General features: G+C 44.6%; 1 protein-coding gene across 1 annotated transcript in view; it reads left to right on the top strand.

Moving 5' to 3' along the window:
* The window catches only part of NUDCD1 (NudC domain containing 1), a 161,140-nt gene that overhangs the window by 7,767 nt on the left and 126,347 nt on the right, over positions 1 to 27,026 (top strand). The window contains exon 2 of the mRNA XM_032762465.2: positions 13,888 to 14,042. Coding sequence (XP_032618356.1) covers positions 13,888 to 14,042 — 155 coding nt within the window. The remainder of the gene's footprint in view (positions 1 to 13,887; positions 14,043 to 27,026) is intronic.

Raw genomic sequence — 27,026 nt, 5'->3', positions numbered from 1 at the left:
AATAGGAGTATATGGGAGCATGTTAAGCACTTCTTGTCCAAAATGAAGGCAAATTTAATAAACAGTTTAAAAATGTTTTCTGGTAGTTTTCTCAAACTAGAATGTATTGAAGACAATAAAAATCTATAAAAGCTCATGAGACAGTTACTTTGCTGCTGCTGGTTCATTGGACAAGGCTTATAATTACAGATCTTTATCAGATTTCATTTTTAAAAAACCACTTGTGGGACAATGTCCTATCAGTGTAGAAAAATAGTAGTATCAATTAAACAAGAAAAAAACAAATACCAAAACTTTCAAAGGTGGGTAAGGAGGCCTGGTTCCTTCTGAAAGTTCTTGATACTCTTCTTAAAAGGCAAACAAAAACACACTACAGTACTTAGTGCTGATGAAGATGCTGGTTTGAATGTCTTGGAGGAACTTTCCCATATTTAATCCCCTTTGCTTTCCGTTTAAACCAATTTTGTTTTACTGAAAAAATCCCAGGTTTTAGAAAAAAATATTCATTTTTTTTTGTTTTGTTTTTTCCTGGCTGAATTTGAACCAGTGGGTCAAAGACTGTGTTTCCTGAAGCATTCCTGTTCTTCAGAATTATTTTTTTGTAGAAACATTTCTTTTCTGACCCCGCTTAAATTCTCAGTCATTTTCCTTTAGTCTAACTTCTGTTCCTGATTTTACCTCCTTTACTCTCTTGGCTCCCTCTTATTTTTTGCCTTCAGTTCTCTTGCTGTCCTCTTCATCTCTTAGGACTGCCAAGAAAACTTGACCCTTGAGGACTGTAGAAAGAAAGGACTAAACTTCCTCATTGTTTAGGCCCTTCTCCTATAAACACTACCTAAGCATTTGGTAAAATGACAGCAGATGGCACTTGTGCACAAGCTTCTTTTATTTGTAGAACCTGCTTCATTTTACTTACTTAGGGCTGAAGACTTTAAGCAAAACTTTTTGGTATAACCTGAAGGACACTTATTACTACGCCTGGGGGAATCCTGTACCAAAAATGAAAAATTCTGCTAAATTTTGCCTATTTGTCAAAATAACACCATATAATCATGCCAGTTTCAATTATTTTGGTAATTTATTTCAAAATACCTGTCAGCAAGTATGTCTGTAACAATACAGACAACAAAAACGCTACAGCAGAGGTTTTTTGACAAATAGATTCATTAGGCATATTAATACAGAGCTATGAGTAATAATTCGTTTAAACTACAATACAGAAATGTGTTTCCTGCACCGCTCAGAAGCAGTGCAATGCTTGGGAGAGTCAGGGTTAATGGAGAAGCTGAGGGAGAGGGAAGTAATTGCTGGGAAGGAGCCTGAGAGTGACCCAAGAGTGTTGCTGAGTATGGGTGGGGAGAAGTATGGAACAAGGTTTTTTCTTTCTTTTTTTCCCCCTGCGGGGTGGGGGCATTGTTAGGGAGTTGACCTCCCTGATGCAGACCCTGGCCTGACCCTTTAGCCTCTCCCATTCAGTCAGGCACATCTGCCTTGTCCCCATGTGTACCTGCACTCCCACTGAGCCCTTGCCCCAGTCTGTCCCCCCACTAGCCCTTCTAAACCCCTGTCTGTGACTCCCAGCAGCCTCATGTGCCATGCTCTGTTCATATCCCATGCCTCCTCACCTGGCCCTGCAATCAGGGTGCCGTGAGGAATGCAGACTCTCCTCCTCTCTATCAGCTGCTGGTCAGCGAGTGGGCTGCCCTCAGTTCTGGTGCTATAGCAGCCCCTGGCAGGTGAAAGGCATAACTGAAGTGCCTCTTTGGCAGAATGTATTTTCTACGGAGGAAAAAAAATCTTCAGGGGACATGGGTTCTGTGTGCGCGCAGTGGTGCAGTATTCCCGCAGGAGTAGTTTACCATAATCTTATTTCAGTTATTTAATATAACCTTTTAAATATCCAAATTAATGAAAGTACAACATGAGACTTAAAGTCCCACACTTGGGACCTGTTTAATAACATCTCAATTTCATACAATACCTGGATTCCATTAATAGATGATTTATATAAAAGTAGTTTCAGACGGTCAGTGTTTTCTGAAATTATTTCAGGAGGGAAATAAAACAAATTAATCCGTTTACTGAAGCACACATCCAAACCATCCAGTATCTTTAGTAACTGGTCATTCCAGATCAATATATTATCTTTTTGTATGCTGCAAGAGCTCTGTCCCCCATTCTCATGAGGCTCACTCTCGTTGATATAGCATAGCTTCACAGAAGTTGTAGTTCCATAAAGGGACAATGAGGGAGGGGAGAGAGGTGGTTCTATGGAGTGCCTTGCATGTTGAGACTAAAATCTTGAATTTAATGATGTTTTTCTAGAGGGAACCAGTGCAGAGAGCAGGATGTTCATAGCGCACACTGTTGATGAACAGGCAGATTGCTGAATTTAGAGCCAAGTGGACCTTTATCAGAATTGGTGGCTTCATTCTTAGGCATGATGCATTGCAGTAATCAAATTGTGAATGTATGAACTGCTGTGACCAAATCAAAATCTTGTAGTATGAAGCACAGACTTCTGGCCAATTGTGTCTTCGAGTTTTTAGCAGCCGTGACTGTTTGTCTAATTTGACTATTAGTATGTAAAAGTAACAAGGAGTCCCAAAAGACCCATGATGACTGAATGGCAAATTACTATGATGGAGGAGAGTGTGTGTGTGTGTGTGTGTGTGTGTATATATATATATACACACACATATACACATACACACACATCTCCCTACTCCATCGTAGTAATTTGCCATATATTATAGGGAATTCATTGCAGTTCTTCTTTTTCCTCCATCATGCAACCTCCATCTTGCAGCAGTTTAGTTTTAGTCCTCTATTGATAGGATTGGCAGAACGAAATTTTTTGTATAGTTTTGGTGGATATCTGTGTTTAAGCATTTTTTTCTATTTTGATTAATTTTAACTGTTCAGTTGTGCAACATTATGGGTTTTAAGCATTTTTTTTCAATTTTCTGTTTAAATTTTCACAGATACGGGATGTTATGAGCGGGGAGGTCAGACAATTTACTGACAGTAAATGCTGAGTTTCTAAAAGTTAAAGCACAAATTGTCAACATCATGTGAAAGTATACAAAGTAAATATCCTTCAGTCTGTTTTCAAGAATCATTTTTCTTCCATTGCATAGCTCTAAATTTTTATTATCAATGGAAATATTTTTTTGTTGGTTTGTGTGTGGTAAATTTGACATATACTGATTTATCGATAAAAATCTAATCCTTCTAAGCCTCTCTGAGTACTGATGGCTCTTAAGCATCAAGATAGTAGGAGTTAATGCTGTTAGCATTTGATGCTAGCAAAACATAGAGCTGGATGTTGTCTATGTACTGCTGGCATTTCTGCTTACGCTATTTCAAAATCTTCCCCTTCAGCTTCATGTAGGTGTTGAATAGAGTAGAAGGGGAGGATTGAGCCTTGTAGAACTCCACAAGTGAAGGTTCTAGATGTGGAAGAATAGCGGTCTTCAACCCTGTGGATTCAGTCTGAAAGGAAGGAATGGAGCCATCTGACTGTTCTGTTCATCCCTACTTTGTCTCTGAGGCACAACAGGAGTATTGATGGCCAACATGATCAAATGCCATAGAGAGATCCAGCAGTATAAGTAGTAGCTTAATATTTGTATCACAGTAGTGCCCAAAAGGTCCAACGAGGATCAGGCCCTCACTGTGTTTAAAAAATATGGTCCGCTCCCCCAAGGAGCAGTCCTATGCAGAGAATCCCTTTTCAAGATAGACTAACAGAAGCAAAATATGAATGGTATTTATCTTGTTATTCATATTCCCCTATCTAGGTGCTAACATGTTGCACAATTGCTAATCCAATGTGCCTTTCTTCCATCCTGCCAATCCCTCAGAAATAAAACTGAGCTCTGTGTGTGAGTGAAGCCGCCAACCATGTGTTGCTTATAGGGTTACCTAGGGATATGGTGGAATCTCCTTCCTTAGAGGTTTTTAAGGTCAGGCTTGTCAAAGACCTGGCTGGGATGAACTAGTTGGGGATTGTTCCTGCTTTGAGAAGGAGTTGGACTAGATGGACTCCTGAGGTCCCTTCCAACCCTGATATTCTATGATTCTATTACAAAGGTGCTTATATTACAAAGGATGGTCTTTTCCTCATATTTAATATGAAACTTCATACTTGCAATGGGTCCTCAGCAAGATAAGTGCATTTGATAAGTTTGATGAAACTTGATTTAGAATAAGTTTTAAGTGCTGGGGAACTGTGCACAAGCAGCATGTGAATTACCACGCTTTTTAAGCAATGCACTGAAGTGAATTAATAATTACGGCTGCATGGGTTACTGCAGCTTTCCTACTAGTCCTTTGTGTTCTGGCAGTAAGTCTGAAGGGAAAAGCTTTACATTCTATCTTGCTTTATCATTCAATTATACTTACAAAAATGGTATTGGTATCTAATCTATGGAAAATAAATTAATTTGTGGGGGAGCCTATCAAATTAGCATAAACAGGCTATTTTATAGAAGTTGATTAGGACATATTTATTGTAAATTGTGATTTATAATCCATTCCCCAGTAAACTTACACAATAGGACTGAGAAATTATTTAATTTCATATATAATTTCTTTCGTAGCTGAGTGAATGTTCAATAAAAGGGACACAAATGGTTTACTACTAACCAATTAGTCCATTAATATAAATTAAAATGAATCACTGTTAAGATCTAACTCCCCATTCAATTCACATCTACTCTTCAAAATTCCCTTGCTACTTCCATTAGTGCCCATTCTAAAGCTCTTTGTAAACAGTATTTCCCAAGAATGTAAAACTTGACCATTTTAAATAGCTGGATCTTTTCTGGCATGGTTATTTTGTTTCATTTTAATACCTAAGCTGTTTTTTATATGTGTTTCTGGAATTTAAAGTGTTGTGGAAACACTAATGTTTTATCAAGAGAGTAATACACTTTTTTTTCAAGGATGAAATTTCTTTTGTATTATTATTTGGTACTTTACCAACCGGAAAGCTCTATAAACTGACATTTTTGATCTTCATTAAAAGTTCGGTTTATAGTCCGGTGGTGTGGGGCTGGCAGGCTTCCTACCTGGCTCCACATGGCTCCCTGGAAGCGGCAACATGTCCCTGCTGCTCCTAAGCAGAGGCAGGGCTAGGTGGCTTTGCGTGATTTGCTTGCTGCCTCACCCTGAGCACTTGGCCCCCCAGCTCCCATTGTTGTGTTTGAAAAGCTTGTTACCAAGTGTGACAATACCTATTGCTTTCTAGGTGAAAATCCTTTAAATGCTTCAGTGTGTGAATCCTACTAAGCCAAAAAAGATGAGTTTTGTTAATATATCAGTACATGGAACAGATGTTATCAACTTGGTTCTACTGAAATAATTGTCTTTCCTGTTAGTTTTTAATTAATTACAACATATTCACTCTTTTCTCTGGTCTTCTCATTTTGGGGATCATATAGGGCTGGAAGGATCCTTGAGAGGTCATACAGTCCATCCCTCTGTGCTTAGGTAGAACCAAGTATACCTACACCATCTCTGACAGGTGTTTGTCTAACCTTTTCTTGAAAACCTCCAATGACTTGGGCTACATCTACACTACGGGATAAATTCGAATTAGCTTAAACTGATTTTATAAAACAGATATTATAAAGGCGATTGTGCGCGTCCACACTAGGCACATTAATTCGGTGGTGTGCGTCCATGGTCCGAGGCTAGCGTTGATTTCTGGATCGTCACTATGGGTAGCTATTCCATAGCTATCCCATAGTTCCGCAGTCTCCCCCCCCCCTGGAATTCTGGGTTGAGAGCCAGTGCCTGATGGGGCAAAAAATCATTGTGCGGGTGGTTCTGGGTACAGGCCTCACCCCTCCTTTGTGAAAGCAGAAACAACCATTTCGTGCCCTTTTCCTGGTGAACTGAGCAAACGCCATAGCCAGCAAGCATGGACCTGCTGAGATCAGTAACGCAATCGTGACGTTTGTAAACACCCGTGCATTTCTTGCAGTCTGTAGTGAACCATGAATTGCCAAAGCAGCGAGGAGTAGACAGCTACGGCAGCGCAGCGATGAGATGATGAGGACATGGACACAGAATTCTCCCTAACCCGGGCCCCTGCGTTTTGGAGCTACTGCTGGTAATGGGCAGGTTCTACCCATTGACACCCAATTTGGCGGGAAACAAGTTACAGACTGTGGGATCGCATAGTTTTGCAGGTGTGGGACGATTCCAGTGCTGCAAAACTTTCACATGCGATAGAGCACTTTCTTGAACTTTTGACTGCTTTCCCCTGCCCTGAAATGCCATAACTACAGTTGAATCAGCCCTACACAGTGGAATGAGTGAATAGCCCTCTGGAAGTTTGCAACGCCAGACAGCTGACCGGTCAGTCAGGAATCAATTTGAGTGGGAAAATCTACTGTGGGGCTGCTTGTGTGATGCAATAAGCCAAAGCAATCATAAGCTGCTGCTACGAAAGGTTGTGACTCTGGAACGTGCAGGTCATAAGTGGATGCTTTGCTGCAAGGGATTCCCTAACTGGCGGCGGGGGCAATACATGGAACCCATATCCCTATCTTGGCCCCAGAGCACCAGGGCCACCCAGAACATAAACCGCAAGGGGTACTTTTCCATGGTGCTGCAAGCACTGTGGATCACAAGGGACGTTTCACCAACATCCACGTGGATGGCCAGGAAGGGTTCATGCGCTTGCGTCTCAGAAGCACTACTCTGTTTTTAACGCTGCACAGCAAAGGAATTACTCCGCAGCCAGAAAATAACAGTTGGGTGTGAAATGCCTGTCGTATCCTGGGTGTACCCAGCCACCCCTTGATGCCATGGCTCATGAAGCCATACACAGGCATCCTGGGCAGGTTCAGGAGCGTTCAACTACAGGTTGAGCAATGAGGATGTGGTAGAATTGCATTTGGCCGTTTAAAAGCTCCTGGCCACATTACTACTCACTCAAACCTCACCAAACCAATGTCCCATTTGTTATTGCTGCTTGGCTGTGTGCTCCACAGTCTCTTTGAGAGTAAGGTTGAGACTTATGGCAGGGTGGAGCTGAGGCAAATCACCTGGCTGATTACGAGCAGCCTGACACCAGGGCGATTAGAAGAGCACATATAGGAAGCTGGCGCATCAGAGAACTTGAAATGAGTTCATCATGCTAGGGCCGGGTAAAGTGTGACTGCTGTGTTTGTTTCCCCTTCAAAACCCCACCCCTTCATTGACTTCTTCCCTGTAAGCAACCCACCCTCCCCTTTGATTACAGCTGCTTTAAGGAAATAGTCACTAGCGTTTAAAAATCATTTCTTATTAAAAGGCATTCCTGTAACCAACCCACCCTCCCCCTTCATGTATCTTGTTAAAAAGTAATTTATAAAAGAAGAGAGAACTGATTAGGGTATCCCGGGTGTGTTTGGGAGAGGATAGGAGGGAAGAAAAGCATTAAGCACATTTCATGTAATGACAGCCTTTTTGGACTGTCCACGGGGTGAGTGGCGGGTGCCAGAAAGCCTTCCCCCACCGTTCTAACACGTCTGGGTGAGGAAGATATGGAACATTGTGAGTACTGAGATGGTTAAACATGGGCTGCGGGCACTCTTAACCCCACTGCTCTTCCTGAAGATTCACCAGACGTCGAGGGATATCAGTTTGATCACGCAGCAGCTCTCAGCTGCACCCACCACTCTGATCTCCTTGCCGCCACTCTCATCTCGAGCGTCTCCTCCCTCATGTTGGTCTCTCCTGTCCTCCACGTTCACTGCATCTTTCCTGTATTTGCTCGCACGTCTTCCACCTCATTCTGATGAGCTCTTTCATTGGGTTAACTTCCATGATTTCAGAGAACATTTCATCTCGCGTCCTCTTCCTCCGTTCCCAGCCTTATCTTATGAGACCTTGGATGGAGAGGAGGCTTGAAAATATGCAGCTGTATGGGGATGGAAAACAGGAGAAAGTATGTAAAAAGATACATTTTACAAACAATGGTTATACTCTTTCACAGTGAACAACACAATTCACCTTACATAGCACATTGATTCACTACAAGGTCGCATTTTGCATCGTTTAATATTGAGTGCTGTGGCTCGTGTTACAGATCTCACAGACGCAGGCCGGCATCAGTATTCAGCTTCCATCGGCCATGGGTAAGCTTTATCTTTGACTTCTCAGCCTTCATGATACACAGTGCCCGTATGATGCCCTTTTCCTTTAAACAGGCCATAGCAGACGTCAACACCCCTCTTTCCCTATCCAAGGATTGCATTTACCCTTTGCCCCCACCAGTCATGCTGCCTATCAGGGAAGATCCCACTTAATCCACCCCTCCTCCTCCCCCCCCACCGCGTGCTGGTACTGGAAGATCCTGCTGGCCAAAGTCATCGTAGCCTCCTCCGCCCCCTGCTCTGCTACGTGCAAGGAAGGATTATTAGCAACACCCACCTATATCTGTCCCCTTAATAAATCCTGAATTTCAACCATGTTACAGACACATTTAAAACTCTCCTGAGGATAACACAGGAGATAAAAACGCTGTTCGAATGCAGCCAATCACCGGGACCTACGCAGCTGGCTTGTCATCAGTGATACCATTACTGCTACATGCATGACCTGTAAAATGTCCACCAGGACAGATAAGGCGCCTTGCCCAGAAACCTTCTCAAACTTTGGGACCTCAGGAAAAAATCATGAGGTTTCGTGGAGGATTTCCGCTCCATCCCCAGACAACCTTAATCAAACTGTTTCCTGTAACTACTTGCTGCGAAGGCATTCCCAAATCCCTGATGGCAAATCAATCATTAAAAAACGCTTGCTTTTAACCTGTTCATATTTACAAAGTACACTCACCCCAGAGGTCGCTTCCACGCTTCAACTGTTGACTATGCTTGGAGGGCGGATGTAATCTCTGGTCACAAAAAGCTCTGCTTGGCTGCTAATGGTGCTTGTCTTCCGCAAGGTCTCCTCACTCTTCCTCCTCCTCTCCTCGTTCTCCCCCATCCGCTGGAATCCTTATCCATGTTGAGATTATAAACCCCTACCTCAGAATCATGGGCAGCGGTAGCAGGTGCGAGCCCCCATAAAATGCATGCAGTCACGCGTAGAAGCGACATGTTTTGCCCTGACCCTGATCTTCCATTTGCGCTTTGGTCTCTGGATGCTTGCTGAAGCTCTTTAACTTTCACTTCACTGCACTGAGCCCTGCTTGCTCTCTCCACCATAGCCTTTTGAAATTTTTTCATTGTGCTTTTCGAACGAGTCTTTACATTGAAATCCTTCTCCCCATTTATAGCATCAGATCCAACCTCTCGTGTGTCCTGCTGTGTCTTTTTATTCTTCGGAGACTGCATTGTTACCTGTGCTGATGAGCTCTGCGTGGTCACCTGTGCTGATCAGAGCTCCATGCTGACCAAACAGGAAATTGAATTCAAAAGTTCACGGGGCTTTTCCTGTTTCCTGGCCAGTGCCTCTGAGTCCTGATTGCTGTCCAGAGCGGTCACACTGGTGCACTGTGGGATACCTCCCGGAGGCCAATAACGTCGATTTCCGTCCACACTAACACTATTCCAATATAGTAATATCGATTTTTAGCATTACTCCTCTCGTTGGGGAGGAGTACAGAAATCGATTTAAAGAGCCCTTTAAAACGATTTAAAGAGCAGTGTAGTGTGGATGGGTGCAGCGTTAAATCGTTTAACGCTGTTAAAATCGATTTAACGCGTAGTGTAGACCAGGCCTTGGATTCCACAACCTCCCTTGGAAGCTTATTCCACTGCTTAACTACCACTGTAGTTAAAAAGTTTTTCTTAACCTGCAGCAAGGGAAATGTAGTTTATCTGTTGTCCTGTCTTCAGAGCATATAAAAAACTATTGATCACTGTCCTCCTTATAACCAACCTTAACATATTTGAATACTATTATCAGTCTTTTTTCCTCACTGAACATATCCAATTTTTTAAAACTCATTTGGTCATGATAACATCTCTTTGATAAAGCTTCATTTCACAAACACTTCTGAAGTGCCATTTGGCGATAGCTGTCTTTACATGCTAACAATTGTAAAATATTTAGCTAAAATGCACTAAAAATAAGAAAGAGGCTTACTGATTCAATCATCACTGGTATATTTTTTTCCCTTCTTCATATTTGATACTTTAAGAAAATTCTTTTAAAGCTTGTGGAATGGGACAGTAACTTCTTATTCACTGCAGAGAAGCTGAAATCCATTGTACGTTTCTGCAAAGCCACATTATTTGGGCTGCCGTGGGGTTGCTATTGTTAAGTTGCAAGTATCAACAACTATGAAAAGGCATGCTTACACAGTCATTTTATAAAGGTTTTATGTAAGAATATGACTGGATTTTTTTCCATTAACTTTCTAGGTATAGACTGTGCTATGGTCTGAACTCCATGTCATGTGGTGATGTGTGCTTGCTTGTTGCTACTTTATCAATGATTTTTGTAGGAGAGGGCAAATTAAAACACCTCATTCAGAGAAATGAACCTGCTAAACTACCCAGAGGAGAAAATGCTGAGAGGTCTTAAGGATTGAGTTGTTGTGGCTTTTTATTTTATTTATTTTGAGGATTGGATAGATGACTGTATTTTTCAAGGCAAGTGGTAGATTTACTTACCCAGCGGAGGTGTTGGTAACTTCCATTAGCTGTGAATAGTTTGGTATTTATTAGCCAAGAAGGATGTTCTCAAGACTCTTTCAGTTTCAGTGATGGTGTTGAGGCCATATACTATCAAATAGTGGCATGGTGGCTAATGTGGTCACTCTGGTTCAGAGTTTTCTGCGTCTTAGTGGCTGGTGATTTGACTCCGTGGCTGAATTATGAAGTCCAAATTGCCAGGCGGAATAACCCTGCTGGTTGTGGTTTTGCAATTGTGATCGAAGTAGACTTTTTTTTTCTTTCATTACTGTGGTGGTCTACTTCTGTCAGAAACCTTTATGCTCTTAGTCAGGGGTCAGCAACCTACAGCACGCATGCCAAAGGTGGCATGCGAGCCGATTTTTTTTCCCTGGCACGCGGCTGCTGGCCCCGCTCAGCATCCTCGCGGCCTGGGGTTCTATTCACTCAGCTAGCAGGAGGATGAGCGGGGCTGGCAGCCGGGACTCCAGACTGGCGACAGGCATGCCCCCCCGACTCTCCCCTCACCGCACTTGGGTTCTGCGGCTCCTGGAAATGTGAGCCGCCAGGGCACAGGGCCCTGAGCCTGCTGTGGGAGGGGCGGCGGCTCACGCTCCCAGGAGATGCAGAACCTGAGCACAGGGAGCCAGGGGGCACACGGGGACCGCCGTCCGCATGCATCCACTGCAGGTGCCCCGTGGGAGTACACCAGTCCACAGCCTGAGCAGGCGTGCCCCCCTGACTTCCCCCTCGCTGTGCTTGGGTTCTGCAGCTCCTGGAAGTGTGAGCTGCCGCTGCCCCTCCCGCAGCTCCTTCCCTCCCACTGCCTTAGCACTCCACAAGGAGTTTTCCTCCACGTGGAGCCAGCATCTGACCAGTATGGGCATGGTAAGGGGAGTCCCAGGGGGCAGTCAGGGAGCAGGGGGAGGATTGGATGGGTCGGGAGTTCTAGGGGTCGTACCAGAGGGCGGGAAGTGGTTGGATAGGATGTGGGAGTCCCAGGGGTCTGTCTGGGTGTGTGGATAAGGGTTGGGGTGGTCAGGGGACAAAGAGGGGGTAGGGCCCTGGGGGGTCTCAGGAAGGGGCAGTTGGGACAAGGAGCAGGGAGACTTAGGTAGGGGATGGGGTTCTGGGGGGCAGTTAGAGGCAGGGGTCCCAGGAGGGGGCAGTCAGGGGACAAGGAGCAGGAAGTGGGTTTGGGGGTTCTGATGGGGGCAGTCGGGGTGGGAAATGGGAGGAATGGATGGGGGTGGGGCTAGGGCAGGGCTCTCCCCTCTTTTTTTGATTGTTGAAATATGGTAATCCTAGGCAAGGGGGGACTGGTGCCCGCATACATCCACTGCAGCCTGCAGGAGCCCCCTGGGGGGCGCAGGGCCACAGCCTGGGCAGGGGGGGCATGGCTGCTCCACACTAACGATGCCGCCGCCTTTGCAGGGCTGCTGCCACCTGCACTGCTCTGGCACCTCCATGGCTGGGGCTCGCTGCTGCCGCCGCAAATGGGACGCTCTGGCTCTCTGCTGCCTTTGGAAGGCGGTGCCTTCGGAAGGCAGCTCCTCCCTGCCGAGCTGCTGCAGCAGCCCAAGCCCAGCAAAGCCAGTGAGTGGACTCGGGGCGGGGGCCACCGGGGTGGGGAGGGCTTGTGGGGGGGCTGTGCACCCTCCAGGGGAGTTAAGGGGGTAGGGAGGAGGGAACCTGGTCTGGGGAGCAGCCTGTCATAAATAGATAGCTAAGGGTTAATGTTTCTTTCACCTGTAAAGGTTTAACAAAGAGAACCAAACACCTGACCAGAGGACCAATCAGGAAACTGGATTTTTTCAAAACTTAGGGAGGGAATGTTGGATCTGAGTCTTTTGTCTGTCTCTCGGCTATGAGAGGTTTTTTTTTTTTCTATCTTCAAACTTCTAATCTTCAGTTTCAAAGTTGAGTACAAAGGTAGCAAAACAATAGGCTTTTATATGTTTTGTTTTGTATTTACATGTGTGTAGTTTGCTGGAATGTTTAAATTTGTATCTCTTTTTGAATAAGTCTGTTTATTCATATTTTTCTTTTAAGTAATAGCCCTGTGTATTGTCAACTTTAATGCAGAGATCATATGTTCATGTGTTTTTTTCTTTCTTTTTTATATAAAGCTTTCTTTTTAAGACTTGTTTGAGTTTTCTCTCTCTGGGTAGGCTAAGGAACGAAAGGGAAGGGGAATTCTCTTTGTGTTAGATCTACGGAGGGTAAGCTCTGCAGCACCAGGGAATTGGTGGGAGGGGGAAGAGAGATAGAATCATTTCTGTTTCCTTGTATTTGGGGTTTGTCTCTTTGTGGAAGGAGACATGCTTCTTGGTATTGTGATGTAAAGAGATTGCATCAGTAACTCTCAGGTTAGCCCAGAGAGGAAAGTCTGGGTGGGAGAGAGAGGGGGAAGGGAAGTGGGTTATTTCCCTTTGTGGTAAGACTCAAGGCTTCTGAGTCTTGGGGTTCCCCAGGGAAGGGTTTGGGGAGACCAGAGGGAGCCAAAACCCTGGAATTTTTGGGTGGTGGCAGTGATCAAATCTGAGCTGGTAATTAAGCTTAGAGGGGTTCATGCTAGCTTCTCAGGTTATGAACGCTAAGGTTCAAATCTGAGTAGGAAGCTACGACACAGCCCCTGGGCACGACTGGCCCCTGAGCAGGCTGGCCCCTGGGGTCTATAAAGGCTTGTTGGGATTTGCCCCTCAATGAACCGATGTGCGGAGTGGGGGTGCCCAAGGTGGAAGTTTCGCCTAGGGCTCAAAATATCCTTGCACTGGCCCTGCCCCAGGGGGTGCATGCACCCTAGATTAAGAACCACTGCACTAAACTGATAAGATCAGCATTTTAATTTAATTTTAAATGAAGCTTCTTAAACATTTTAAAAAACTTGTTTACTTACATACAACAATAGTTTGTAGACTTGTAGAAAGAGATCTTCTAAAAATGTTAAAATGTATTACCGGCACGCGAAACCTTAAATTAGAGTGACTAAACGAAGACTGGCGTACCACTTCTGAGAGGTTGCATGTGTAGGGGAGGGACAGTGAAGAGCCAAGACATGGATGGTAGTGGTGATCACATAAACATAATTCCTCCCATCCTCATTCTCCTTATGCCAGTCTGCATGCAAAAAACGTCAAAATCCTTAAACTTTCAGCACAAATTTGGAAGGCACGCCACCCAACTACAAGCTCAAAATGCTAATAATGCAATATGATTAGCTGTATTTTCTAGTTGTTAAAATAGTCTTTCTGGCTTTATTTTTCAGCTGTAGCAGAAGTGAAACTTCGAGATGATCAGTATACCCTGGACCACATGCGTGCCTTTGGCATGTATAATTACCTACATCTTGATTCGTGGTACCAGGATAATGTCTACTATGTTGATCAACTTGGAAGAGTTATGAATTTATCAGTGACTCTGGTAAGAATAACGTTTATTTAAAAAAAAAAAAAAAAAAGAGGTATGGTGGGACAAGAGAAAAGAAAATGAATAGTATGCAAGCACAAAAAAACTTAAGAGGGGAAAATCCTAGGAGGGAGGAGTGTAGAAAGCGGGGGCTGGGGAGCAAATCTACAAGGGAAGTTGCGAGGGAGTTCTATGGCCTTGTTATATCAGAGATCAGACTAGATAACCACCCATGGTCTCTTCTGATCTTGGTATCTATGACTTGGAGAAAGAGAGAAGGGTGCAAGGTAGGGTGTGGGGTTTGAAACAAAAACCAGGGAAGTGATGGGTTTCAGTACTGTTTTTCTCTCAGCTCTTCCTTTTCTGAAAAGTGTCCTACTTTATTTTCATTCTGAAAGGGGAAGAGGAGGGTGCTTCGTGGCTGGATGAAGAGAAGAAAAAAGTGGGCACCCTTTTCTAGTTGGCAAAATGGTTCTCCTTAATTCTCCTTGACACATGTTCTTTTTTGTTAATTTGAAAATCTCTTCACTCTATAAGCGTAGGAAGAGAGGTTGTGAGGGGTGGGAGTTAGTGATCAGGGCATGTACCTCTGGCATGTACAGACCAAAAACTTAATTTGGGCCAAGTAGATGGGTGAAGGACATTTGGGTTTACTTAGTGGAATCAGAGTAAATTAGACCAGTGGGCCAAACTTTTTTTTTGGGGGGGACTCAGTTGAAGAAAATTGTTAATGTCCGTGACCCAGTGGAGCTGGGGATGAGGGATTTGGGTGTGGGAGGAGTGAGGGCTGCAGGGTGGGGCTGGGAATGAGGGGTTCAGGGTGTGAGAGGGAGTCAGGGCTCTGGTGTGGGAGTGCAGGCTCTGGGATGGGGCCAGGAATGAGGGGTTTGGGGTGCAGGAAGTGGTTTCAGGTTGCGGGGGTGGGGGGGTTCAGGGCTGGGGAAGGGGATTGGAACATGGGGTTGAGACAGACTTACCTCTGGTGGCTTCCAGTTAGCAGCACAGCCAGGGTGCAGAGGCAGCCTTCCTGCCTGTCCTGGCACCCTGGACCATGCCGTGCACCAGAAGCGGCCAGCAGCAGGTCAGGGTCCTACACGGAGGCACACAAGCAGCTTCACGTGACTCTCGCTCGCAGGCATTGCCCGCCCACCCAGTTCCCATTGGCCGGTTCCTGACCAGTGGGAGTGCAGAGCCAGTGCTTGGGGAAGGAGGGAAAGGGTAGCTGGACCCACTGCTGGCCACTTCTGGGACGCAGTTCAGTATCGAAACAGGTAGGGACTAGCCTGCCTTAGCTGGGCAGCTGCACTGATGGGACTTTTAATGTCCCAGTCAGCAGCACTGACCAGAGTGACCCAGTGCCTGACATGCCATGACCCAGTACTGAGTCACAACCTGAACTTTGAAAAACGCTGAATTAGACTAAACCATAAAAGATGGCGATTCTGTGGTTTTATATCGGCATTCTCCAGTAGTAGAATCTATGCTCTGTTTTGAGGCTGTTTTATATGGATTCGACAATTTCCAGTATATGGTAATTCTTTATTCTGCAAGAGAAAATACTACCTGGACACAGTGTTTCTGATACACATCTGGTATTGTACTTAACAATAATTATAATAAGCAGTAATTGGGATTCATGGGGAACAGGAGGATGTGTTACTGGTGATACTAAAATGGCATTTTCAAAGTTAATATTTTTAGTTTCGGACGTGCCCATCCCATGTGAACTAAGTCTATATCTCTGACAATTGAGGCTTATATTTTCTCGGACAACCTTTCCAGGTAGCATGTAAGAACATGGCTGAAAACCTGTAATTAACTCAACACTTTTCACTTGTCAATATGGATTTAAACATTTTCTTTCGGTTAGATAAACACTTTGTTCATAATTGGATCTAGTTGTTAATTTAAACAGCAGTGCCTCATGCATTTTCTTGATTTAACATTTTAGGGTCAGAGGCAAAATAAAATGCTGATAGCTCATTCACATGATAAGATTTTCTCTGGTAGTGAATGACTCAGGGCAGCTGATTCTGTTTTCAAAACAGTGCTGAATTTATATAATGTGTCAGTAGAATTGTGGAACATTGGTATTTTATAGGCTTATAGTCTCTATAATCCTCAAGCTGTAACAATTTACTTTCCTATTCCTTTCTCATATCTGTGTTTTGGTGGTGGCCTCCTTATTGAAATGTGAGATTTTTCCCAGGCTATGTTTGGGTTTGAAATGAAGGCCATTAAAGATTTTAGGAGGTGGGAAGGGATATCTGTAATTACTTAATTATCTTGTAGATGTTTAAGATCAATGATGATTACATGTACTTGCCAACTTACCTTGATTGAAAGCAAGTTGGCTGCAATGATGAGGTTGAAGAGTGGCATCATTAGAGATAAAAATGGAGGGGAATCCTCAGCTGACTCCTCAAAGGGGATGAGGAAGGAGATCGTCTGTCTTACCAAAAGATTATCCAGCTATCCTATTTCGCCTATCCTCCTTCAAATGGCCTAGACAATTTGCATATTGTTTTGTCACCTTAACTTTTAGATACACAATCTTCTGCATAGTTGCTTTCAGGACCATGCACTCTTTTTATACTGTTATCTCTGAACTCCACAGAACTTGGTTTAACCCTGCTGTCATGTTTTAAGCCACAATTACACTTAGTGGCAGTAATGAAATATCTGACCCTTTAAGATTGAGAATGGAGTCTCCATGGTTATGCTAATCCATTTCAGTGATTGAACTGCAAAACAAATCTGTGGGATGAAGGAAACAACCACTGAGAGAGTGAGTGGGTCCAGGGTGGCAGTTCAAGGTTAAGAGGGAACCCAGGTTGCTCATTCCGTTTAGGACTTGGAACTGGAGCATTTTAGTATGTGGATGGGTTGAGGCTCCCCTCTTTCTTGAGCTAAAAGTGTTTGCCTAAAGCTACTGGGCATGAAATACCCCCATCGTAGGGCTTTCTGAGTGACTCTCTATAAGCTGCTTTCCCCTTTTAAGGTAAGACTGTAGAAGGAGTTGACAGTCTCTCCTAGAGATACAGAAACTTTACCTATGTTTTGGACTTTACCAAATCTCAGAGAACAGTCAGTATTCCTAGCAGAAATGTCTGGGAGAAAGAAACCTGTCCAACGGAAGCATTTGTGAAGAGTGGGCTTGCAACAGGGCCAATTATTTGTAGTTTTACTGTATTCTAGGACTGAGAAAGGAAGGGTTTTATGGATCCCATCACATTGAAGTCTAACGTTTTTATTTGTTAAAAATAGTGAAATACTCTATCCAACTATAATTTTTTGAGCAGTTAATCAAGAACATAATTGCCCACTTCATAAGAGACAGTAGTTGGCATCTGTCATATGCAGTTAATTGAAGTCATATGGATATTCTTTCATAGTACAATTCACTCTACAGAAATCCCTTGGCAACGAATAGGGAAATATCACTAAGACTCATTAATATCCTCCCATGAGTTTTTTTTTGTTCTATTAAAGTCTGATTACTTGTCACATCCTCATATTCCAAGCAGAGGAATTACTTGTTTCATGACTGTTTTGTTTGAGATAGAGAACTTTTTAAACGTATGAAAATTAATTTGTACACAGAAACTTCAATAAGATCACTCACTATGAGCATGCTTCACCACTCATATCTATCAAATATATATCTCTATAAGATACAGTTTCCAGCCAGTGATACTCATTTATTTCACATAGTTAAATGGTATCACTATTGACTTAAGTGGCAATCTCTATCAAAATAAAAAGTGAAATGAAGAACAAATATAGTCTAAGTCCAGATTCATTTTCCAAGGGGATAGATCTTGTCCTTCCTTCATTACTTATCAGATTTTTAAAAAAGCAGGTAAATACCTTCTCTTCTGCTAGGATCTACAAGATATCTATTTCTGTAGCAACTTTCCTTTGAGGATCAAAGTGCTTTACATACATCTGCAAATGTGATGTAAATAACTATTATAACTAGCTTACCAAAGATGCTATCCACAAATGCAGAGATGAGTACAAGGAAGTCTTTGCTTCTTTTTCAGTTAACAAACATAAAATGAAAAAGATGAGAGATGATCATGTACAATTGTTCTAAACTGCAGTATGGTGTTCAGAACACTATTTAAACCTAGTTGAGAAAGAAGTAACATTATCTGAACCAGAAGCACAATGTGGAAATGTAAAAATTCTTCCACTATCACATTCAGCCTCATGGTGATTAAATGAAAGGAGGAGTGATGCCTCAGTTTCTCAGTGACATTCAGTGGAACTCTTGAGAGTTTGTGCTTTTACATTTGCACCCAAGTATCATATGTTGAAATTTGCGTTGAGGTTTATAAGAACTTTATGTAAAATGCATATTCTATTTGATCAACTTAACTGTGTGGGGCATTGTAGGGTGCTGTGAGCCCTTTGTGGGAATTGCAGCTGGAGGCCCTCCAAGCTGCCACAGGCCAATAGCCTAAGCTGTGAGCCACGCTTGGGGCTGGTAGCTGGAGGCTCCCCCCGTTGCCAGGGGCTGACAGCCAACAGGCAACGTAAGTAATAGTGTCTACAAAGATACTGTATCACCCAACTACATTGACCCAAGAGCTATGTCTCTTGTGGAGGTGGAGTTGTTAGATTGGCGTAGTGAATGACTTAAATCGGCAGGAGTAACGTTGTAGTGTATGAAGTTAGGTCAACGTAACCTATAGTGTAGACCAGGTCTTATTCAGAAGTAAATTGATTTTAGTTCTTCTTAGAGTGGTTGCAGATGTGTTGCGGATGTATATTCCACTCAAGTGTATGATTGTTTAGTGCACAGAGAGCTGGAGACATTTTTCTTGTAACAGGATCTGTTGGGGCGGCATGCATGCCCTATAGGCCTTGTGGCTCCTCTCAAAACTATACAAGGTTGGCACTGCCCTGACCACTTTCCCTACAGTTCCTTCTTACCACCTGCACCCTGAATCAGAACTCTGTGTTGGTTTTCTCCTCATGGCTTTTCTTCTGCATCATAGTTTGTGACTCAGACCTTAGTAATGTAAATTAGCAGCAGATAGTACTTGTAGTGTAATTAGTTTATTATGTTATGTTTAGAGTTCATAGTTAGTTGTGCTGCCCACCACTGTAGGTTAAGCAGCACTCTATGGGCTTCAAACATTGCCCATCATGTGGGCTGTGACCTGCTTATTGTGCCTTGGCAAAGGCCATGTTAAAGAAAAGTGTTTATTCTTTTCTTAAAAGAACTCAGGTTGCTGGAGACCTTCACTGAGGCTGCCTCAACACTGGGACTTCTTCAAACTGTTTGGTATATTGTCCTCAGACATTCTCTACCTCTGTCAGAAAAGATCCCTGCACTCTGATTCACCCTTCCAGAAGCGGAATGGTTGTACATTGCCTCTGAATGTCCATTGTTCAGAGGACTCCTAAAACAGCCCAGAGATGCCTGAGATTGGAGAGGGATTTGTCCTCCTCTTCATATAGAACAGGACCTAAGTGTCAGCAAGACTCAGGTTTCCAGGGTAGAGCTTGGGTGCCAATCCCTGTCTCTGCTGTACCAAGGCAGGAGGATCCTGGCACCATAACATCATTTCTGAAACCATCTGCAGGGCGGTTGTTGACTGGGTACCTATGGATACCATTGCAGCACCATTACTTTTGATGCACTTGACCATACCAGCTTATATGGCAGCATCAGGCTTGCTTTCTGTCTGTCTGTATGAGCATTGGCACTAGGCTGGTACCAGCCTACTCCAGGCTCTTCATCCTCTTCAGCTTTGGGACAGATTGCCTTCAACTCTGTTGTTATTGCAGAAGCAGGCACCATCCCGCAGCTCCTGTGCCAAGTTGGCAGGTATTGATCCGCCCTCCCCCTCGTCACAATCTGTGTCCACCAGTGTCCTCGGTACTGGCGGATCCCTCAGAGTGGGAACCGAATGTGTCTGGCCCCTTGGCATTGGTTGTGTACCCATGCTCTGTATGGGCCTTGCTGCAAGGCTTGCTACCTCCCAAGATGTCTTTGTAATGACAACCATTGTTCTCTCCACAGTACCAATGTTAACTTTCCCCATTGCACAGTGGACAAATTGGGTTATCTAATAGTCCTTCCAGGATGAGAAGCTCCGATGACCACTGATTATTCAGACAGAACATCAAACACTGGGTCAGAGTCTTCCACCTTAATGAAAGATATTGGGAAGATCATCAAAACACCTGGTGCAAAACCTAGGCTAAATACGAGTACTGAACGTGGAACTGTTTTTGTAGTAAGGACAGACCGTTCTGACTCACTATGTACTGGTCTCCAATGCCATGTTGCATATCAGTGTCTGCTCTGGGACTTCTGAGGTGCTTCTGTGTTCCCGCAGCTGCCCATACCAACTGGATGTAAGATTCCCTCTACTCACAGCTGGCCCAAACCTCAGAGCAACCTATGCCACAAGCACAGAACAACCTGAGCTATCTCTTTTGGAGAACCCTTTGCCAAAGGTGCCCCAAAAAGCACCTTTGGTTCAAGTGATCTTGTTCTTGTCTCCTCTGAATGATGCTGTGTCCCAAGTTTCAGCTTTTCCAGTCCCAGAGGATTTCAGATCCCACCCAGAATTGCACAGGAGAATGGCTGCAGCTCTGGGAGCTCACAGACAAATGGCCAGGTGACTCCAAAGAGGAGTTCAGAGCTGCCTTGATGGAGGACCAGGTAGAGAAAAACTTGCTCCAGTCAGCCTCTTACAGATGCTGATGCTTATGCCAGGGCTATCACCTCTGCAGTCATAATGAGGAGAGCATCCTAGTTATTTAATTGCAGGATAGCAGCTGATATTCAGCAGTCCACTGAGTATCTGTCTTTTGGTGGACAGTTTCTTTATTTTTGGACAAATCAGAGGGAGTACTGCACTCCTTTAAAGACTCTCAGGTGACGCTTTGGGAATCTATCCCCAAGCCACTCAGAAATGCTTGTATAAGCCTCCGCTGTAACAATACCTCAGACATCAGTTCTATCTTCCTAGACAATATGACACTTCTAGGAGGAGACAGAGGCCCCAGAAAAGGAGGGCATCTAATTCCAGCTCACCCCAATCATGCTTACCTGCTGTAGGGAAACAACTCTTCTGAATTCTCTTCAAGGACAGCGGGGCAGCCAGCAGCGATCTATCTTCCCCCTCAGTTCGTGGACAAATGATCTCACTTTCTCAGTGCATGGAAGGCAATAATTTTGGATAAGTGGGTCTGGGATATTTGCTATAATTCCTTTCCATCCCTCCTCCCTATGCTGTCCCTTCTCAGGGACCCGTCTTGAGTCTCATTTCAAGAGGCTTGGGCTCTCCCTGTCCTGGGAGCTTATAGAGGAAACTATTTCCTTTGTTTCCTGATCGTGAAGCCCAGTGGGGGACTGAGACCTGTTTTGGATCTTCATGTTCTCAACAGGTCCATCAACAAGTGAGATTCCACATGGCTTACCCTAACACTGATCCTTCTTTCCTTAGATTGCAGTGACTGATTTGCTGTCCATCTTTAGGATAACTCTTTTCATATAGTGCTGTACAGCCACAGAAAGTTCCTCCAGTTTGTCATAGGGTGTCGCTGCTGTCAGTACATGGTGTTGTTGGCTTGTCATTGTCTCCGTGCGTCTTCCCTTACCTCAATAACTCCCTGATCTGAATGTTCTTCAAAAATCAGGTTTGTTACCATGTTGAGTACATCACTGAAGAAACTAATCTACTGGATCTCATCCTGAAAAGATAGAAGTCAACAATCATTCCCTACTCAGAAACTTGATTTCTTTGATTTATTTGTTAGGTTTTATGACATTGACCTCTTCTTTTTTGCCAACAAAGATTTTTAGATGTTTCAAAACTTATGTCCTTTAGGTTTCTCCAATCTACCACATCTCAGTCTTGCCTGAGATTGTTAGGCCACATGGCATCTTATGCCTTTGTGCTCTCTTCAGACTTGGCTGAAGTCAGTCTATTGTCCAAGCAAGCACTATTTGTACAAATTAGTCTGTCTGCCACTCAGCTGTTCAAAGTTTTACAGAATGGTGGATGAGTCAGGACAATGTAAGTGCTGGTGTGCCCTTTTCCCACTCGGTGTCAGATTCCTCTCTAATAGGTTGGGCTGTGATGCTCACTTGAAGTTGCAAATGCAAGGTTCTGGTCAGAATGAGAATCTAATTTACATATTAGTGTCGTCCAATTCTGGAATAATCATAGAGCTCATTGAGAGATCCTCCCTTGTATCAGGTTTAGCACTCCAAATTCTGACTAACAATACTGTGGCAGTGTATTATCTCAACAGGTGAGGTGAGGGAGGGTGTGTTCCAACAAGCTTTGCCAAGAGGCAATGTATTTTGGGGAGTTTTTTGCATCACAGAAGACATCACTCTGATAGCTGCACAGTTCCCAGCTTCCAGCACTGGCTAGCTGACTTTCTTAGGAGGAGGTTCTCTCACAACCACTTGTGGTCTCTTGAGCTGTGTGCTGAGGCCCATTTTTCACATGTGGAACATCTCTAAAGTTCTTCTGTTTGTTACAGAAGAAAACAAGAAATGTCACTGCTTTTGTTCTTGGTGAGTGAGCCTGGACTGTGACCCTCCCAATACCTTTATGTTGGACTGAATCCAGGTTCTAATGTACATTATCCCCAATCCATCAGATCCCACAGGTCGTTCACAAGTTGAGGCGAGACCATATCAGATTCATCCTGATTGGCCTGGCCAAGACAGTACTGTTTTTTCAGACCTCCTCGGTCTCTGTTCAACTTCGTCTCTCTCTGCCCCCTTGCAGAGCTACTCTCGCAGCAACACAGTCGAATGCTACATCCAGATTTGTGCGGAGTCCACCTCATAGCATGGTTTGTGAATGGCTAGATCAGGAGCAGTGGGCTTGTTCTTTTGTGGAGCAAGAGATTGTACTCAACACCAGAAGGCAATTAACAATGGTGTATTTACCTGGCCAAGTGGAAAAAGTTCTCCGTTTGGCCCACTTCTCATGGGATACAACCAGCAGAACAAAGCGCACCTTTTACGCTTGAAATTCTCTTGCCTTTTATTAAGTTCTCAGAGGGTGCACCTTGCTACAATCTCTGCTCTCCATTTCTCAGTACAAGAGGGCTTGGTATTCTCTAGTCCTACGGTGCCTAGGTTTCTCAAGGGAGTCACACGCTTCTATCCATCTATGAAAGATACTATCACCTAGGGACCTCAACACTGTATTCGTGGCACTTATGGATCTGCTGTTTGAGCTCTTGGCTTCACCAAAGTCAAAAGTTTGCTTTCCCCATGGTCATTATGTTCGACAGAAGAGTGTCTGGGCTACAAGCTTTGCGGGCAAGTCATTCTTATACAATATTCTTGAAAGACGAGGCAGCCCTGCATCCTTACCCTAAGTTTTTAACTAAAGCTTTTTATTTGAACAGAACAACTTATCTCCCACTATTCTTTCTGAAACCAGATCCTGGTATAGAGGAGAAAAGTCTACATACCTTAGGTGTCAGGAGGGTGCTAGCCTTTTATCTTGACAGGACTAAGTCCTTTAGGCAGATCATATGGTCACCACAGGAAAGAAATATTTCATGAAGAACCACACAGTATTAGCACAGGCTATTTCTAGATGAATTACTTCCTGTAGTGTTATAACTGTTTATTGAGTAGCTAATACCCCTCCTCTGCAAAGTTTCTCAGTCCATTCCATGAGGGCTCAAACTGCTTGTGTTGTCTTCCTCAGAGGCACTCCTATACTGGACATTTTGTAAGGTAGCTATTTGGCCCTCAGTGCATACTTCCACTTAACATTATGTTGTTACTGCCACTTCCAGATCTTATGTGAACTCTGATATAGCAATATTGCAGTCCTGGTTTAGACTCTTAATCCACCTTCAAGTTGTAATGCTTGGGATTCACTTAAAAATACACATCTGCAACTGTTTGAAGAAAAAAGTTACTTATTTGTTCTGTAACCGTTGTTCTTTGAGATGTGAATGTAGATGTTTCCCTGACCCACCTTCTGTCCCTTCTTTGGAGTACTGAACATCATCTTTGGTGCGAAGGAACTAAGGGCTTGGCTACATTGGCACTGTACAGCGCTGCAACTTTCGCGCTCAGGGGTGTGAAAAAACACCCCCCTGAGCGCTGCAAGATGCAGCGCTGTAAAGGAGGCTTGGGAGGCACTTGACAGAATACAAGCAGACACTACTGTTGCAGTCTCAGTGGAAATCTGGTTTAATCTAATTAATAGCAAGGATACTACATGAGGATGAGGACACAATCTAAAAATTTGAGAAGCTGTGGAATCTTTTTAATCACTTGTTTACATGGTGTGTTAGTGCACACAAGCTCGGGTGAAAATTGTAGTGCACACCAGCGTGTCGTGTACTAACTGTGTGGGACTACATCAACACTCACTAAGGAACTTCTAGTGTGTGCCAGCAGGGTCCACACGGACCATTAGTGTGTGACATGATGGTGTGCACTGGAATATACACCCCGGTTGGTGTTTACTAATGCATTGTAAACAAGCCCTTATCCAACAAGACTGATCCCAAATACACAGATCGTAGATGGACCAGAGTGGAAGAAGAGCAGCATTCTCAGGTCTCATGATTTTACTGAGAATCTTGCAATATTTACTGTATTTTTTTTGAGGCCCCAGCTCCTAAAGATGGCATTACATGAAAATCTTGACTTTCTCATAAACAAACTAGGGAAATTCAACCTAGACCGGGGTGGCCAAACTTCTTCTTCGAGTGCTGTCCCTGTGGGTGCTCCACTCTAGGTGACGGTGCGTCCCGGCGCTGTCGATCGGAGACTTTCGGTAGCAGTGCCTGGTTGGGGCGCACGCACCCAGATGGTATCTCCCGTCTAGTTGGAATCTTCCTGAGTGCGTGTGCCCCACACCCCTCAGTTCCTTCTCAACCGTCCTCGGCTGAAGACAGATCGGGCAAGTGCTACCTCTCTCCCTGGTCTGTATAAGAAACAGTAAAAAAACTTAGAGTAATTATTAATTACTTCCAATTGTTTCCCTTCCTTAGTATAGTTACATTGTTTGTTTTTTTAACTAAATAACTAACAAACACCTCAGGCTTGTCTCCTGTTGAGACCTCTCCTCGGCCATCTCTAACTCACAATGCAGGACTTCAGGTTTCAAAAGTGCATCTCTTGTCAGGACTCCATGCCCTGCTCAGATGGCCAATCTGTGTGTGAAGTGCCTAGGCGACACCCCATCCCAGCGAAGTGCTTCACTGCGCGATGCCTTAATCAAGAGCTCGACAGTGACAGGGATCTGCGCCTCAAGATCATTATGACGGAGAAATCCCTGCAACCGCTGTCGAGACGGGAAAGGTAGAACCCGCTCCCGCACGCTCCAGCAAGCCACAGGGATCATGAACGTGGGGAGTATTGCTTCACCCTCCCTGGAGCGGAGGCAAGACAAAGGCTAAGCAGCCTCTCAACGAGACGCTAACAGGGTAGAGGGTTCTCCGGCGAGATCCTACACCTGTGCTGACAGCGGAAAGACAGCTGCTCCGCTCTTCAAATGCCTCAGCAACCTCTCTGATGGAGCTTAGAGGCAGGGACCTGACCTCGCGCGGGGGAAGGCACCCGTTGATTCGGTCCCCCTTCCGCACCGCAAACGACTGCGGGCGTGGACAACTCACTCTTTCGGCACCTAGAGGGGCTACAGCACCGGCGCACCACGTTCCTGCTTTGGCACCAGGCAACGGCCGGTGCTGGCAAGCGCATTCGCTCCGACAGGCAGAACAGCCCGTGGAGCTTACAAACCGATCAATTTCAGTGCTAAAGAGCAGCCGCGGTCCCGCCAGCCATCTCTGCCTCAGCAGACAAAAATAACTGCGGTGCCGACAGCGGCGATCAGCCCTTGGCACCATGAAGGGGTCGGACCCAGCCACCTCCTCTGCCGGCAACCGACAACAGACCCCCTGCAGGCACCTCCAGGCTCGACACAGCAGGACACTCTCTGCCACTCTCTCCTAGTAAAGAGCTAGAACAGAGAGCAGGCTTAGATCAGCCTAGAGAGCAGGAACAACAGCTTCCTCACACAAAGTGACCTTCTAGTGCCACTGAGCCTCACTCTCCACTCCTAGACACAGAGGACTCCTTTCTTGCCACTGCCACTTTTCTCCACCTGACCCACCTTTCACGACGGTGACCTGAGCTACAGCAGGCAGGCAGAGTTCTCCCCTCCTGCTTCTGTTCCAAGGCAGCCTTTACACCTCAGGTCACGGTCAAGCCAGCAGCCCTCAGTTTCCCTACGTTGTGCCCCCGTGCGCGATACTGGTCTCCTACCCTAACTGCCTTGGCCTCAGTGGTACCCGTGGCAGATCCTCTCTACCAATCATCTTCCTTCAGTGCCTCAATCTCTGCTCCATCCACTTCCAGGGTACCTGACCCCTTCCAGAGCTGGGAGCTATGCACCATATACCTCGACTCACCTAACCCTAATCTCATTAGTCTCAGATGAACATCCTCCCTCCACTCCACAGCCCGTGGACAACTGAAACAATTTCAAGAACTTTCAGGAGAGTTGCACTCAGTACAGATATCCCTTAGAAGAGGTTCAGGAGAGTCAGCGACAACTCCTCAAAATTCTTCAACCATCTGCGCCCATCTGAAAATCGCGTCGCTACTAAATGACGCACTCCATGGAGCCAGCCGACACCCTCTGGCAACCCCATCTTCTCTAGTACGACTGTAAGAAAGATCGAACGTAAATACTACATTCCTGCAAAGGACGCAGACTTCCTCTTTTCTCATCCAGCACCGAACTCTCTTGTCATTGATGCAGTGACACAGCGAACTAAACAGTCACAATATCGATCCAACTCCACAAGAAAGGGACCTTAGACGCCTTGATGTCCTGGGCACAAGGTTTATACCGTCTCTTACTCTCTATCAATTCAGGATGCTAACTATTCTGCTCTCTTCGCCAGCTATGATTTTGATATTATAATAAGCTTCTCGAATTTCCTCATACATCCCGAAGACAGAAAGAGCAGATT

Source organism: Chelonoidis abingdonii, chromosome 2 (genome assembly GCF_003597395.2).
Source record: "Chelonoidis abingdonii isolate Lonesome George chromosome 2, CheloAbing_2.0, whole genome shotgun sequence".
Lineage (NCBI taxonomy): Eukaryota > Metazoa > Chordata > Testudines > Testudinidae > Chelonoidis > Chelonoidis abingdonii.
This window is presented reverse-complemented; position numbering and strand designations above follow the sequence as displayed.